Raw genomic sequence first — 14,256 nt, 5'->3', positions numbered from 1 at the left:
TGATGAAAGTGTATGTGTCCATGGGGCTTCCCTGGTGGCGCAGCGGTTGAGAGTCCGCCTGCCGATGCAGGCAATGTGGGTTCATGCCCCGGTCTGGGAAGATCCCACATGCCGCGGAGCGGCTGGGCCCGTGAACCATGGCCGCTGAGCCTGTGCTCCGCAACGGGAGAGGCCACAGCAGTGAGAGGCCTGCGTCCAAAAAAAAAAAAAAAAAAAAAAAAAAGAAGGTGTACGTGTCCTGCCTGTGCCTTCTGTAGAAGGACAGCCTGGTGCGTGATTGAGGGTCAAGCAGAGGGTTACTTAGGTTAGATAAGGCTCTGTTTATAAGGTACAGACTTCGCAAGGGTCTCGTGAGGACTACTAGAGATCATCGATGTATGTGAAGTGCAGGGTTTGGCACTCATTGCAAATACTCATAACCCCTGTTAAGCTGGATCCATCCAGAAGTTTCCAGGGGCCGGACCTTTAAAACGTCAGCCCTGATTCCTCTGCCAACAGCCCACGGGACTGTTCACACCAGGCCAGCCTCCCTGCACTTCCTGCCCGGTGTGTTCTCCCAGCAGGCGCGCTCGCCCGAGGGAAAACTTGTGGAAGGGCCTCCCCGGAGTCCAGGCAGAGACAGCTGTCTGGTGATTGTTGCATCGGTCCTCTTCAGACCCCATTCCTCACAGCGGCCGAGCCCCTGCTCAGAAAAGCTCCTGTCTCGTCTTGGTTTGGGAGGTGGGCAGGAAGGGGAGCCCTTCTCACACTGTCAGCTACTCTGGCAACCTCATCCGCACCCATCATTGCAGTGTCCTCTTAGACTCTGATGACTCCCAATCCTTTGTCCTCACCGGAACTCTCCGCTGAGTTCCATGCTTGGGTTTCTAACCGTCTGCTAGAGTCCCCTGCTGGATACCCCTCAGGTCCCTCAAAGACACATCCAAACCAGAAACCTTTTTCTCTTCCTGCTCCAGCCCCAGCCTGCTGCTTCTCCTGTTTTCTCCACTCTGGCCCATCACCTGGGTCCATTCAGCCTCAGAAATCTGGGAGTCCTCAAGGCCCCTCCCTCCCCCTCCTACGCGTCCAACTGGCGTCTCAGTTTGGGTCCTCTGCAGCTGCTCTCTAGGGTATCTCGAGTCTGTGCTTCCTCTCCGCTCTCGATGCTGCTAACTTTGATGCTTCTGTGTGTAGCAGCCTGACTGGCCTTCCTGCCTTTGTTTGCCTTTTCTTTCAGTTCATCTTTTGTAAGAGTGAACTTTCTAAACGTCAGTGCTGACATGGTCAGTCACCTCCTTAAAATTCTTCTTGTTGACTCCCTGCTGGTTGAAGGGGAGAGAAGTCATCCAGCTCTTTCCCGAGCTGCCTCTGTTTTTCTCCGGCCGAGTCTCTGCGACCCTTCACTCCTGCCACGTGTGCTTTCCTCAAAGTATCATGTTCCTTCTAGAGGGGTCTTGGTCTCTCCCCTTTGTATATGAACATCCTTCTGCAAAGAATGGCCTTCCACCCAAGCTCTCACTCATTCTTAAAGCCCAGCAGGCATGACACCCGTCAGAAAGCCTTCCCTGACCTCCCCTGGCCGACCGAAGCCCTTCTTCCACCGTTATTCTAGAGGCCTTGTGATTTCTCCCTTGGCATAAGGAGTTAAGAGTTGTCAGGCCCCCGTTCAGTTCTGCACCGACAGCTCAGGTGTTGCCCCTGATTTATCCACCTGTTGTGTGCATTTTTCTGTCCTCCTCCTCAAGTTTTTGAGCCACGTTGGGATTCTTCCTGTGTCTACTGTGCACTTCCCAGCGGCTTGGCCTGTGTTCCAACAACACCAGCAAATGTGTGGTGAGGGCACCCCCCATGTCACTCGATGGCCCATGTTTTTAGAAGAACACAGTGTGGCACGTAAGGAGTATTGAGGGAAGTTCTGTAATTAGAAGATGGAGAGACCATTTTTTAGGTGGAATCATTGGGGGCACACTTGTGGAGGGTGTCAGGCCACCTTGGAGACTGATGGGGTTAAATAAACCAAAGGTAATTAGACAGTCACACTTGCAGAGGAGGGAGGACCTAAATACCCCTGTACTCCAAAGCCAGAGAGAGAACTTCTGGATTTTTTTTTTTTTTAAGTTTTTTAAAATAATGCCACTGGGTGAATCTAAACCCATCAGCTCCAGTTGAGCCTGTGCTGGTAAGACCCTGGAGGCCTTCTGTATTTTAATTCATTAAGCCATGAGTGCCAAGTGAGAGGCACACTGATTCTCACCTACTAATAGTCTGCTGCAGGGCTCGGAGCAGAGCGGCGGCTGGCCGGGCACGGGCAGCCCAGAGATGTTACTGCTCCCGCAGGTTTACCAGGCACAGGAGGTCCAAGTGGACGTGGCGAGCGTGAACCTTGACCAGGTTGCCAGTCAGCAGACAGCAGCTGGGAAGATCAGGGTGAAGAGCAGGCTGTCTGAAAGAGGTCTTTCTGCCCTGGTTGCCTTAGGTTTCTTCCAAGACCAGCGTGAAGCCTAGCCCAGCAGCGAGTCTCAGGGCACCTTTCACGGGATGACCCCGTGGGGCAGAGCTGGTTCAATTTCCTTCCAAAGTGGCAAATTCACTCCTCAGCCATTGGTGGCAAGTTTCGGTGAAAACATCCTGACTACAGAAGTCATTTCCTCCTGTTGGACGGAGACTGGGAAGTTACCTTAAGAAAGAACCGGTCAGTTCCTCCTTCTGGCTTGAAATGGCTGGTCCCTGTGGGCTTTGGAGGCTGGGGAGAACTCAGGGTAACTTGGGAAGAAAGAGGCACTTGACAGTCTCTTTAGGGCAGACCTCCTGCTAGAACAGTCTTGGGTTTTCTGTTTTAATTTATGCAAGAGGAAACCAAACTTTCGGGCACATAGTGAAGTAACGGCTGCTATTTCTGCCCCTTTGCCCCACAATGTTTCCAGAAGCCTTGCAAATGGCTTATAAAGTGTACATTAAAAAGCCCAGTCAAGCCCCACTCAGACGATGCACTGGCCACTTTCATGATGTTTGGGGGGAGGCGGGGAAGCCCTGGGAGGATGTGCCGCCGGGCAGGAAGGCCCCTTCTCCTGGGGGTCCCAGCCCAGCCCGGCTTCTCTGCTGGGACCCCTGGTGCCAGTAGCCTGAGTGCTCTGTGAACACTGGATCCTTCTCTGGTTTGTTTCTCATGTTGCCTCTGAGGCGGTGTGAGCACGTTCGTGTGTTTTTCCATCCTTCTCTTCCCGTCTTTCTCTTGACTCCGGGATTTCCCACGTAAAGTTCACAGACGTTGGGGCTTTGTTCTGCCCGCTTCTGTCCCCTGAAACTATGGCAGAATCCAGTGCTTGGGAACGGAGGCACCACTTTCCCCAGTTAAGAGGTCAGTGCCCATCAACAGACACTCCAGTAGCAAAGGACCAGCAAGAGTGAGTGGACGGGCCCTCGTCACAGGCTGGCCACTGGCTCTGTTCCTACCTGGTCACTGCACTTCCTTACCTTGGTTGGGGGCACAGTTGTTGGATTTCAAAACGAGGGGTGGCTGTTCACCTTTCCCCAGCACCCCCTGCCCGGAAGGTTTGAACTGCCCTCCCCTTTGGCGGCTTTGTGGGCCATCACTCCCTACCCAGAGCGCTGCCTGCTGCTTGATTCCACTTGGTGTTTGGAAGAGAAGGTGGGCTGTTTGTAAAGTAAGGTGGATCCAAGCGTAACTAGGTAGGAAATGAGCACAAACTGTGCTCACAGGGTGCACTGGGTGTGCATACAGAAGCAGCAGCACTGGCTGGGGACTGAGCGCACTGCTGCTTCCTCTCGAGCTGGACACGCCTCAGGACAGAGCCCACTGTGCTTTCCAATGCCTCGCTGCCTGGGGAGAAGAGGCTCTGGGGGTGGCGCTGTCAGGGCCAGCGCCCAGGGCAGCAAGGCCGAAAGCATCCCTGGAATCATGTTCCCCTCCCGAGCGTCCCCACGGCAGGCCTGGACACTGTGTTGGCTCTGGGAGGCAAGAGCTCTGGTTTCTTGAGCCCAAAAAGGCTTTGATCCTGGGGGGCTCAGACCTTTGCTGTCCGGGGTCCGCCCTAGCCCCGGATGCTCTGAGAGAGCTGGCGCACTGTGCTCCAGAGAGGCGGGCCAGGCCTGGTGGGCGGTTGTCCCAGGCACGCCTCCCTGTGGCCCTGTCTCTCCCCAGGCAGCCAACGGCAGAAGCGATGAGAGTACACTGCCTGCCACCTTTCCTGCTGCAGGGTGCCCACGGGTGGTCCCTTGACTGTAACGTGGCCACCCAGGGTCACAGTCGGTATTAAGTGTCCCTGCTGCACAGCCAGGGACTGGGGTTGCCAGGAAGCTGGGGGACACAGGCCTTATCTCTAACGACCACTCCTGGAGCAAAAGTTAACACATAGCAGAGTACAAACAGGCATATATAATCTAGGACAGATAGGTGGCATGACTCATAATAAACAGCAGAACTGTTTCCAGAGGAGGATGGGTGAAGAGCAGTGCTCCTCAGACTGTGGTCCCTGGACCAGCAGGAAGCATCTCTGGGAGTCTGTTAACAATGTCCATTCTCAGGCCCCACCCCAGACCCCCGGAATCAAAAACACTAGGGGTGGGGCCCAGCTGTCTGTGTGTTAACACAGCCCCCGGTGATTCTGATGTTCACAGAAGTCTGGGGACCCCGAGCTTAGACGTGGGTTGTCGTTACAGCCCCTCTGTCCCGTCGGCCACGTGGACTCCTCTCTGAAGGGCAGAGGCAGCTAATACTTCTGGAGCATTTGCCGTCTCTTTTTTTTTTTTCTTGCGTTATGTGGGCCTCTCACTGTTGTGGCCTCTCCCATTTGCGGAGCACAGGCTCCGGACGCGCAGGCTCAGCGGCCATGGCTCACGGGCCCAGCTGCTCTGCGGCATGTGGGATTCTCCCGGACCGGGCCACGAACCCGTGTCCCCTGCATCGGCAGGCGGACCCTCAAGCACTGCGCCACCAGGGAAGCCCTGCCGTCTCTTAAGTACCACTCCAAGTCCTTTACCTGCATCACCTCGTCCCGTGCTCACAACACCTGGAGTGCGTTATGTCGCTCTCGCCATTTTGCCAGGTCCTAGAAGTAGACACAGTCCAGCGGGAGACCTGGGACCCTAGGCCAGTCACCGACCCCACCGTGCCTCAGTTTCCTTGTCAGTTAAATGGGTGGCAGGGCCGTGCTAGCTCTCTCACAAGGTGGCTATGAGGGTGATGTGGCTGAGTAAACTCTGAATGTGCTTTCCAAGGTTAGAAGTAGTTTTAAATGTGACTTAGGAGATGGTGGCGTTTTGTCACGGTGCCCCTGGGGTGTCCCTCACGGTGCTGCCCGGTGCCCTGGAGCAGGAGTGTGTCGGGGTCTGGCTGTGCTCCAGGGACAGGGTCTCTACGCAGGGTGTTTGGAAGGGGCGGGAGAGGGCGCCCAGGGTTCTGGGCTGCAGTGCAGGGGCAGGGCAGGAAGCAAGGGAGCCATAAACCAGACTGGAGGCTCTGTGTGTTGGCGGGAGGCTCCTGTAGCTGGGAGCCCCCTCGCCGGGCCACGTAGCTCAGGGTCTGGTAGAGGTGGTCGATGCTCTCCCTGCAGAACTCTACTACGACCGCGGGAACCACCACGAGTTCGTGTCCCTGGTGAAGGACCTGGCCCGGCCCGGAGAGGTCACCCAGTCGCAGGCCTTCGACTTTGAGTTCACCCACGTGGAGAAGCCCTATGAGTCCTACACTGGGCAGAACGTGAAGCTGCGGTAAGTGGCGCCCCCAGGGTGCCCCGCGTGGACGGGCCCTGACTCTGTCCCGTTTCTGAGGCTCTGTGTGGCTGTAGGGAAGGTGTGCTGCGGGGTGGGGGTGGGGGGTGTGCAGTGGGCTTCCCTCCAGGAGGAGTGCTCCTGGCTTGTCTGTCCGTTTCTGGAGTGTCGGTATCCCCACCGTGGCCACTATTTGAGCCACTGACCCAGCACCCCTGAGTGCAGAGTTGAGAGGTGTGCACCTGCCCCTCAGCAGCACGCTGCTGCACAGACACCAAACGTCACCACCACCACCCCCGGCCCAGGAGCAGAGAGGACTGTGACACACCAGAATAGCTAGGATATTACCTTTGTTCTTAATATAATTCATTTGATTGCAGGTGTCTATAATTTAATTTTAAATGTTGTGATTAACAGCTGATTCTGAAAGTTCCCAAAAGTTGGACACTCGGCTTTCACACACCCCTGGCTGGGCCTCAGGGCCACTGATCCTCATCCAGCTCTGCACGAGATGGTGGCGGGGTCCTGAGCTCTGTCACTTGAGAAGTGGGTCATAGATTTGGATTCTAATCCTAGACCCGTCCTCTCCATATTTTGGGACAATGAGGGAGTAAAACGTACCACAGTAGGACAAATTTTAAAACATTAATACACAACCTTTTAAGTACATGGGATTGTTTTCCTTGTTCCGGTCTTGGAAACTCTGCAGGTGGGGACTGATTCCATGGCCTCCGGGGTATGTGATGTCACTCTGGATGTCTGGCTCCAGGTCTTGGGTGTCACCTGAGGCCTGCATGTGGCATGGTGTGGGCTACTGCAAGCTCTCCCCTCTCCCGTCAGAAGAGGGGCTGCAGGCTCTCCTTTTCAGCCTGTGCAGAGAGGTCTAAGCACTGGTGCTGCCCCACTTCAGCAGCGTTGCGTGACTGCACTCAGAAGGCAGCAACAGCGAGGAGTATCTAGTCATCACTTAAGCTGGGCTTGGGGCTTATTGCTATTTAATTTGATGTTTTGCAGTGCACTTCTCATGAATGTTCTTACATCAGAAAGAAAGGTGTTGAAAACAGTATGGTGCTTCTTCCAAATAGAATTACCATATGATTCATCAATTCCACTTCTGTGTATAAATCCCAGAGAAGTGAAAGCAAGCACTCAGACAGATTTGTGTATACTCACATTTGTAGCAGCATTATTCACAGTAGTCAAAAAGTGGTTACAACCCAAGTGTCTATGAGTAGATGAGTGGATGAACAACGTGTATCCACACAGTGGAATAGTATTCAGCCTTGAAAAGGGGGAGATCCCGACACCTGCTACGGCATGGATGAGCCTTGAGAACATTGTTCTCAGTGACATAAGCCAGATACAAAGAGACAAATACTCATTCCACTTTTTTAAGCAGTTATATAGTCAAAATCATAGAGGTAGAAAATAGAATGGTGGTTGCCAGGGGCTGGGGAAAGGGGCTGGGGAGTTAGTGGTTGATGGGGCAGAGTTTCAGTTGGGGAAGGTGAACACGTGGAGATGGACAGTGGTGAACACTGCCCAGCACCTTGAGTGTACTTAATGCCACTGAACAGTGCACGTAAAAATGGTTACATTGTGTTATATATATTGGAGGGGAGGAAAAAACTTTTCCCTCCACCATGTCAGGTTCATTGGTGGGGGCTCTGCAAATCGGATGGATGGAAGACGGATTGGCCAGAGGCAAGCAAGCAGGTGTATTCCCGTGTGCATTGTGCCCCCACCTAAGCTCTGCCCGGTGACTGAGGGGCAGTTGAACTTGGGCTTATGCAGCATCTTAACAGAGAAGTGAAGAGGCAGAGAAGGGGCCCTGCGGCTCGAGTTGTGGGAAGCACGGGGAGAGGCTTGCTTTGGTGAGGAACGCTCTGTGGGTGGCACTCCCAGCAGCTCCCAGGCTGCGCAGCCTCTCCTGGTGGAGAGGGCCCCGGAGTCTGTCTTGTGTGCACTGTTTCTCTGTTGCTTTCAGCTCAATAGAATCCTCGTGCCAGAGTGGCATGTTTTGGGGTGCATGCTCTGCACCCTGTGTTTTGTATTTTATCACAATGAAAGAAAAGTGTTACTGTCTAAATTAGACAAAGACTTTTGGATTCATGCTGAGAAAGGAGGTAAAATCGGGAATATTAGTTAGTGGAAGATGTAAGTTCCAGATTAAGGGCTTGTGTCTTATTACAGGCAGAGGGGAAACACGAAAAGATTATTTTGGGTTCCTTTTCCTTTGTTTTTAGGCAGAGCGGTGGTTCTGTTAGAAGATTGAAGTCACTATGTCATATTTGATGGGTGGGTGGAGTGTTGGATCAAGGCTGTGGGAAGGCTTGTGTGAGGTCCTGAGTTTTCCTTTAGTGGACACCATGGGAACAGGCAGAAAACAAGGAATTTAATAGACGCCAGCAGAATTGACCATTGAGTGGAGATGCAGACATCGGGCCATCAGGCGGAGGAGATGACCTGTGAGGCGATTCATCCAGTTCCAGAGGAGTTGGAAGCACTGGCAGAACAGACAAGTGGAAATGCAAGCCTGTCTCTCAGGGCAGAGGAATGCACTGTCGGAAATCTCCTGCTCAGAGGTGGTAACTGATAGGTTTTTCCAGGAGGGGAGCTCTGGGAGAGGAGAGCCTGGGACCTACTGGGACTCTTGGGGACCCTACTGGGCTTTTGGGGACGGAGGAGGAGTGGGTTGATGCTTGAATGGGAAGGGAGTGTTTTATGCTCTAATGCAGAGCTGATGCCAAAAAAAAAGCCGCTGGACTTGGCAGCTGTGAGCCTTGTGCTCCCTTTGGGAGGGCAGCTCCTGTTGGGTGGTAGAGACGGAAGCTGGGGTGAGGCATAGGGCTTGGGGATGAAGCCGCAGGGTTAGAACAGGACCCCCGGACAGCTGTTTCTGAGGAAAGGTACAGTGTGGTCCCTGGGGAGTGTCCTGGGGATTGATGGCTTTGGGACTTCTCATAAACTCAGGAAGGAGCTTTAGCTGGAGAGAGATTGGATGTGTTGAGAAAGTTGGGAAGTTGAAGCATCGATGCCCGACGCAGTGGTTCTCCACCAGGGTCCTGTGTTAGGGGGGGGGGGGGTTAAAAATATAGATCCCCATGTCCCTCTCCAGAGCAATCATGTGGCAGACGCGCCCCGGGGTGAGTCCCCTGCGCCTCCAGACTGCTGGCGCAGGAGAGGCGCTCGAGCAGCTGCAAGCTTTGTGGAGCCTTCCCTCCTACGCTGCTGCCAGGCCCCGCTCCACAGGGCGTGGGGGCTTGAGGGCCTGAGCCGTAGGGCAGGCTGGAGCCACGTCTGGGGCTGCGTGGAGGGAGCAGGAAGGAGAGGGTGGCCGGGGGGTGGTGAGGCCGCAGAGGAGGGCTACCAAGGTCCCCACCAAGGCCTACCGTCCCAGCTTTGTTAGAGGGCCACACAGAGTTAAGTCAAGGGGACGAGGGGTGCGGGGGGCGCCACGCTGAAGGGCTGGCTGGCGGTCAGGCATGGCTCACTGCCTTTCAGCGCCGTGTCTCTCCCTCTTTCTAACGTGTCCCAGGACCCTAGGCTCAGCCGGAGACCATCCTTGTTCAGACCTGGGGCTCTCCCACCTCTTGCTTTAGTTCTAAGGCCTGCTCCTCCTGAAGGCATCCCTCTCTCCCCACAGCACTTGATTCCTGCCTCTGAATGGACACTTTCCATGTGTTCTAATTTTTCTGTTGATTTGCCTGTCTCCCCCAGGGGACGATGAGTCCCTGTGAGACTCCATCTTATCCGTCCTAGGCCCGGCAATAAACGTGCGCGATGCATCGCTGACCTGATTTCTCCATTATCTTATTCCTGTTGTTTAACTGTGAGGGACTTGAAAAATGCTCTTCGATCAAATATTGTTAAATAAACAGCATGCAAACATAAGAGTATACGATCCCTGTGCCCAAAGAGCCGGGAGTTAGTTGAAGAAATGGAAGCTGTACACAGTGCCTGGCAGGTGGCAGTGAGGCTGCTCTTGAGGTGCAGAGAGAGGCGTCACCTCTTACCTTGGAGCTCAGGCTCAGAGGAGGGTTGGGGTAAAGACCTTTGATCTCCCTGGAATTGTAATTGCAGGATTTTGTGTCTCAGTGCATTTTCCTGGGAAGGGGGTGCCCAGCGGTGAATTCTCAGAGCAGTCAGAGCCCCAGGGGGTGACCTCTACCAGGGGTCCTCTGCGGGGTGGGCTCTGGAGGCTGGGAGCGGCCCTTCACCGCACGTCTGCATCCCTCAGGTATTTCCTTCGCGCCACCATCAGCCGCCGCCTCAACGATGTTGTCAAGGAGATGGACATCGTGGTCCACACGCTGAGCACGTACCCGGAGCTGAACTCCTCCATCAAGATGGAGGTTGGGATCGAGGACTGTCTGCACATCGAGTTTGAGTACAACAAATCCAAGTGAGTGTCGGGCCCGGCTGGTTGGTGGTGACCTGCGGGGGCGGCCACAGAAATAACGCGGTGGATGTGTGCGCAGGCCGGCCGAGGTCGCAGGTCAGGAAAGAGCTACATCTCACTGCAGCTGAACTGTACTAACTTAAGAGGGCAAACTTCAGTTAAACATCCTATGAGGTCTTTCAAAGTCAAGCGAAACTAACTTTAAAGTATTTGTTTTGGATTCTAGGTACATCTGTTTCCTTCTACTGATGAGATTAATCTCAGAATACCATTCTATTATCATTCGTATCCTGTATACAGTGAGTCTTTAGAAACCAAAGTGAGGAAAGCCAAGTTGACTGCTTCCTCCTTGAATTAAAATGAATTGTAACAAAGAATATCTGATGCCTTTTTATAAAGGTCTTTAAGTAATTTTATTTTAACTGGCCATATGTTTTAAACTGTGCCTGCTATTACAACATCCAGATACGTAAGTGCTTGTAAATCACAAAACTTACTGACAGTTCAAAAATGTACTGCAAGCAGCTTTCTTTTTAATATGATACATTCCTGAAAGTGTTCGAGAATCAGATATGCAAAAGTAAACGTGTCTTCTATTCACAGAGAACTAACCCTGCCCCCTGCGAGTCTCTAATGAGGCTCCTCCCCGTGGGGAGGCCTCACCTCAGACCCGCTGGCCTCCAGAGGCTCGGAGGGTGGAGGCCTGAGCAGCGGCTCTCCCGTGAAGGGCTGGGAACACACGTGCTTCCCAGGACAGGGGGAGGGAAGGCTGTTTCCCTCCTGGCCTGGCCTGGCCTGGCCTGGTGCTGAGCGTGGCCCCGATGGGCCCCTACAGGACAGGCAGGGCGAGTCTGGAGCAGGCCCCTGCGCTTCCTCCTCATGGTCTTGGGGCTCACGGGCCCTCCTGAGACAGAGCCCCCCAAAGTGCCTGCCCACCAGCGCCCCAGCCTCCTAGTGAAGGGGGCGCCACCTCGAAGGCGCTCAAGCAGCCGCAGCCAGCAGTGCAGTCAAGACCAAGGTGAGCGTGAGACAGGTGTGTCTGTCACAGACTGGACGGGCTGGACCGGATCCTGCCCTTGCAGAGCAGGCTGCCCTGTGAGTGCCAGGCCGTCTGAACAGACAGGAAGAGCCCGGACCTTAGGACAGCGTCCCGTTCTGCCACTAAGGACTTGGGCTCAGGTTAGCAGGTACTAAGACTTCTGTACCTGGGGTTTCTCATCTGAAAAATGAGGGGTTTGGTCAGGTCAGTGGAAAGGTGCCGTGAAGGAGGAGCGGGGCCCGGGCACCACGCGCGGCTCCTTTGTGTTTCTTGTGTGTAAGATTTCATTTAGAACAAAGGAACGTTCGATCTTTAAACGTTTGAATGCCCAGAGAATCTGTGCTCTGAGCATTCCTTCTAACACGCTGCAAGCAGCAGAGCCCTGCTCTCCTCAGTCCTTGTGCGTCGCCATCTCCCCAGGCAGCCTGAAGGCAGAAAGGCGGCGTGAAGTGGAGGGGAGAGCCCGGGCCTGCAGGTTGGGAACCTGGGTCCACACCCGCGTCTACCCCTCCTCGGGTCCCACCACGTCGCCTGTCTTTGCGCTCCCTGGGGCTCCTGCCCTGTGATCCGGGAGCTCGAGCCCTCGGGTCCCCCGCCCTGAGCTTCAGGTTGAAGGCTTGCCTTCTGCGGCCACACCTGGTCCAGAGCGGCCCTGCTGCCGGCTGGCCCCGGGGGGAAGGCCCAGTTCCTGGGAGCGGGAGCAAGAGCCGGGACCTGGTCCCCGCACTCGCGGGCCAGCCTCTCACACCAGAGCCTCTAAAACACACGCGCTCGTTAAAGCGCTGAGCAGAGGGTGACGGAACCGCGCTCTGAGGTGCAGGCGGGACAGCAGAGGGGAAGTGACGCAGGTTCAAGTGTAGAAGGTCGTTGGGACTCGCCCTGCGGGGCAGCTTGGGGGGCAGCGCCCTCTCCTGGAAGCAGGAGGCCTGTCACGTGCGGGGCCGCACCTCTCACCTTCCTCTCCGCAGGTACCACTTGAAAGATGTCATTGTGGGGAAGATCTACTTCCTGCTGGTGAGGATCAAGATCAAGCACATGGAGATAGACATCATCAAGCGGGAAACGACAGGCACGGGCCCCAATGTGTACCACGAGAACGACACCATTGCCAAGTACGAGATCATGGACGGCGCGCCCGTGAGAGGTGAGCTCTGGCCCCGTGGCCTCGGCCCGGCCCCAGTGTTGGAGGGGCTTCAGGGATCATCCTGTCAAAGTTAGGGGGCCTGGCAACCCGTAATTTCTTAATCTCTAACTGTGCACTGTGGGTCCCGAGAAGGAGGAAAAGGAGGCCGGGGGTGTGGAGCTCAGGCCCCGCTCACCTCCACCCAGCAGACGTCCGAGTGGACCTCGTTTATAGACTGAGTTTGTACTGCAGTTTAAATCTCAAGAGTTATGTCTTAAAAAAACAAAAGACGTTTGAAAAGCGCCAGTTTAGCAGATACAGTTTGAACGCTCTGTTTACACTTTCCTATTGATGTTCTGAATTTCTTTGCTGGGGGGGGAGGGGGCAAGAGATTAAAGCAGAATCCTCACTTCTGTTACTTAGTTCAGTTCCCCTTCAGGTAAAAACGAGTCATGCTCTGAATTTTTTCGCCAAGTCCAGACACCCTGACTGACACTTCTAGTGCTGCACACAGTGCCGGCGTGACCTCTGGGATGAGTGGAGCTGAGAGCTGGGTGGGAAGTTGTGTGATTGTTGGGAGGAGCAGTCATGTATGTTCTTTGTTGGCTCTGCAGCAGTTGATGATGAAGTGTTTTCACGTAGCAGTGCTTGGTGCTGCTGAGGTTTCATTCAGTTTTTTCCCAGTCTGCTCCACATGGAAGGAGGGGTGTCATAGCTTTCTCAGGCCCTCGGGCGTCACGAGCGGGGTCCTCAGGGCAGGGCTGAGCCATCTGCCTGCTTGTTCCGTGTTTCCCCAGCCGAGCAGTTGGGCTGAGCTCACCCTCCCTGTGGCACTGACAGGACACCGAGACAAGCACAGAACAGTGCGAAGTGAAACAGGGTTCGTGTTTGGCTTTAGGCTGCACTGTAGGTTTGGACTTTCTCAGCAGAATTCTGCCCTGATTTTGTTCCACTTATCTTAGGAGAGGCACAGTGTTAGAGCTGGAAGGGATCTAAAATATTATGTAGCCTGATATCATAATTTTCCCCATGAGAAAATGAAAGTCCACGGAAAGCACCAGACTTACTCAGAGTCATACCTCGGGTCAGTGGAGAGAACTGGGTCCAGAGAGAAGCTTTTCTGTTTTCCAGACCACCACACTCTGCCAACTCATCTCAGAGGGGAGGCATACGGGATGGGGGCTATGCTAATTGGGGTGGAGGGAGGTGGCATCAGAATTGCTGGGTGACATGGTGAGTTAGCTGGGGTTTGACAATGGCTCTTAAACCCAACAACTCTACACACTAAACGAGTCAGAAGATGCTTACCTAGCATTCTTGTGCTGTTCACACTCACCAGGCAGCGGCAGGCGCCTCCCTGAAGGCGGAAGCGTTGGCTTGGGTGTCCAACGCCCCCCTCGGGCAGCCCCTCCACCGCGGTGTATGGTGGGGCCCCTGCCCCCGCCCTGACTCGCGCCCGTCGTTGCAGGAGAGTCCATCCCCATCCGCCTCTTCCTGGCGGGCTACGAGCTCACGCCCACCATGCGGGACATCAACAAGAAGTTCTCTGTGCGCTACTACCTCAACCTGGTGCTCATCGACGAGGAGGAGCGGCGCTACTTCAAGCAGCAGGTGAGCCGGCCGCCCCGACAGAGCCAGAGGGCGTCGTCCCCGCCCAGGGCCAGCAGACGGGACGGGGATGGGGGGCGAGCTGCTTAGTCTCTGTGCCACTTAGTTTACCCCGAGCCCCACAGCGAGGACGGGGGTTCCCAGTTGACACCCAGAGTCTGCTTTCTCGGGCTCAGCCCCTGCGGCTACTCTGCCCTCCCGGCCACACTGTCAGCAGGCACCCGGGGCCCAGAGGTGTGGACGGCTGCTGTCATTGGTGAGGTATGAGCGGAGGCTTTTGCCTAAGAATCCCGGGAGAAGGCAGAGCCTCTGGGACCCTCCCCAGGCCTCCCTCTCACGTGTCGCCTGCCCCCCCCCCCGCCCGCCCATCCTGCA

At 55.0% G+C, this 14,256-nt stretch overlaps 1 protein-coding gene across 1 annotated transcript in view; it reads left to right on the top strand.

The window, feature by feature from the left end:
• Positions 1-14,256, top strand: part of VPS26B (VPS26 retromer complex component B) — a 17,127-nt gene that overhangs the window by 2,442 nt on the left and 429 nt on the right. The window contains exons 4-7 of the mRNA XM_007450403.1: positions 5,553-5,709; positions 9,950-10,114; positions 12,119-12,294; positions 13,742-13,919. Coding sequence (XP_007450465.1) covers positions 5,553-5,709; positions 9,950-10,114; positions 12,119-12,294; positions 13,742-13,919 — 676 coding nt within the window. The remainder of the gene's footprint in view (positions 1-5,552; positions 5,710-9,949; positions 10,115-12,118; positions 12,295-13,741; positions 13,920-14,256) is intronic.

The sequence above is a fragment of the Lipotes vexillifer genome, unplaced genomic scaffold (genome assembly GCF_000442215.2).
Source record: "Lipotes vexillifer unplaced genomic scaffold, Lipotes_vexillifer_v1.1 scaffold322, whole genome shotgun sequence".
Lineage (NCBI taxonomy): Eukaryota > Metazoa > Chordata > Mammalia > Artiodactyla > Lipotidae > Lipotes > Lipotes vexillifer.
The sequence above is the reverse complement of the archived record's forward strand: the minus strand, read 5'-3'. Positions and strand labels throughout refer to the sequence as shown.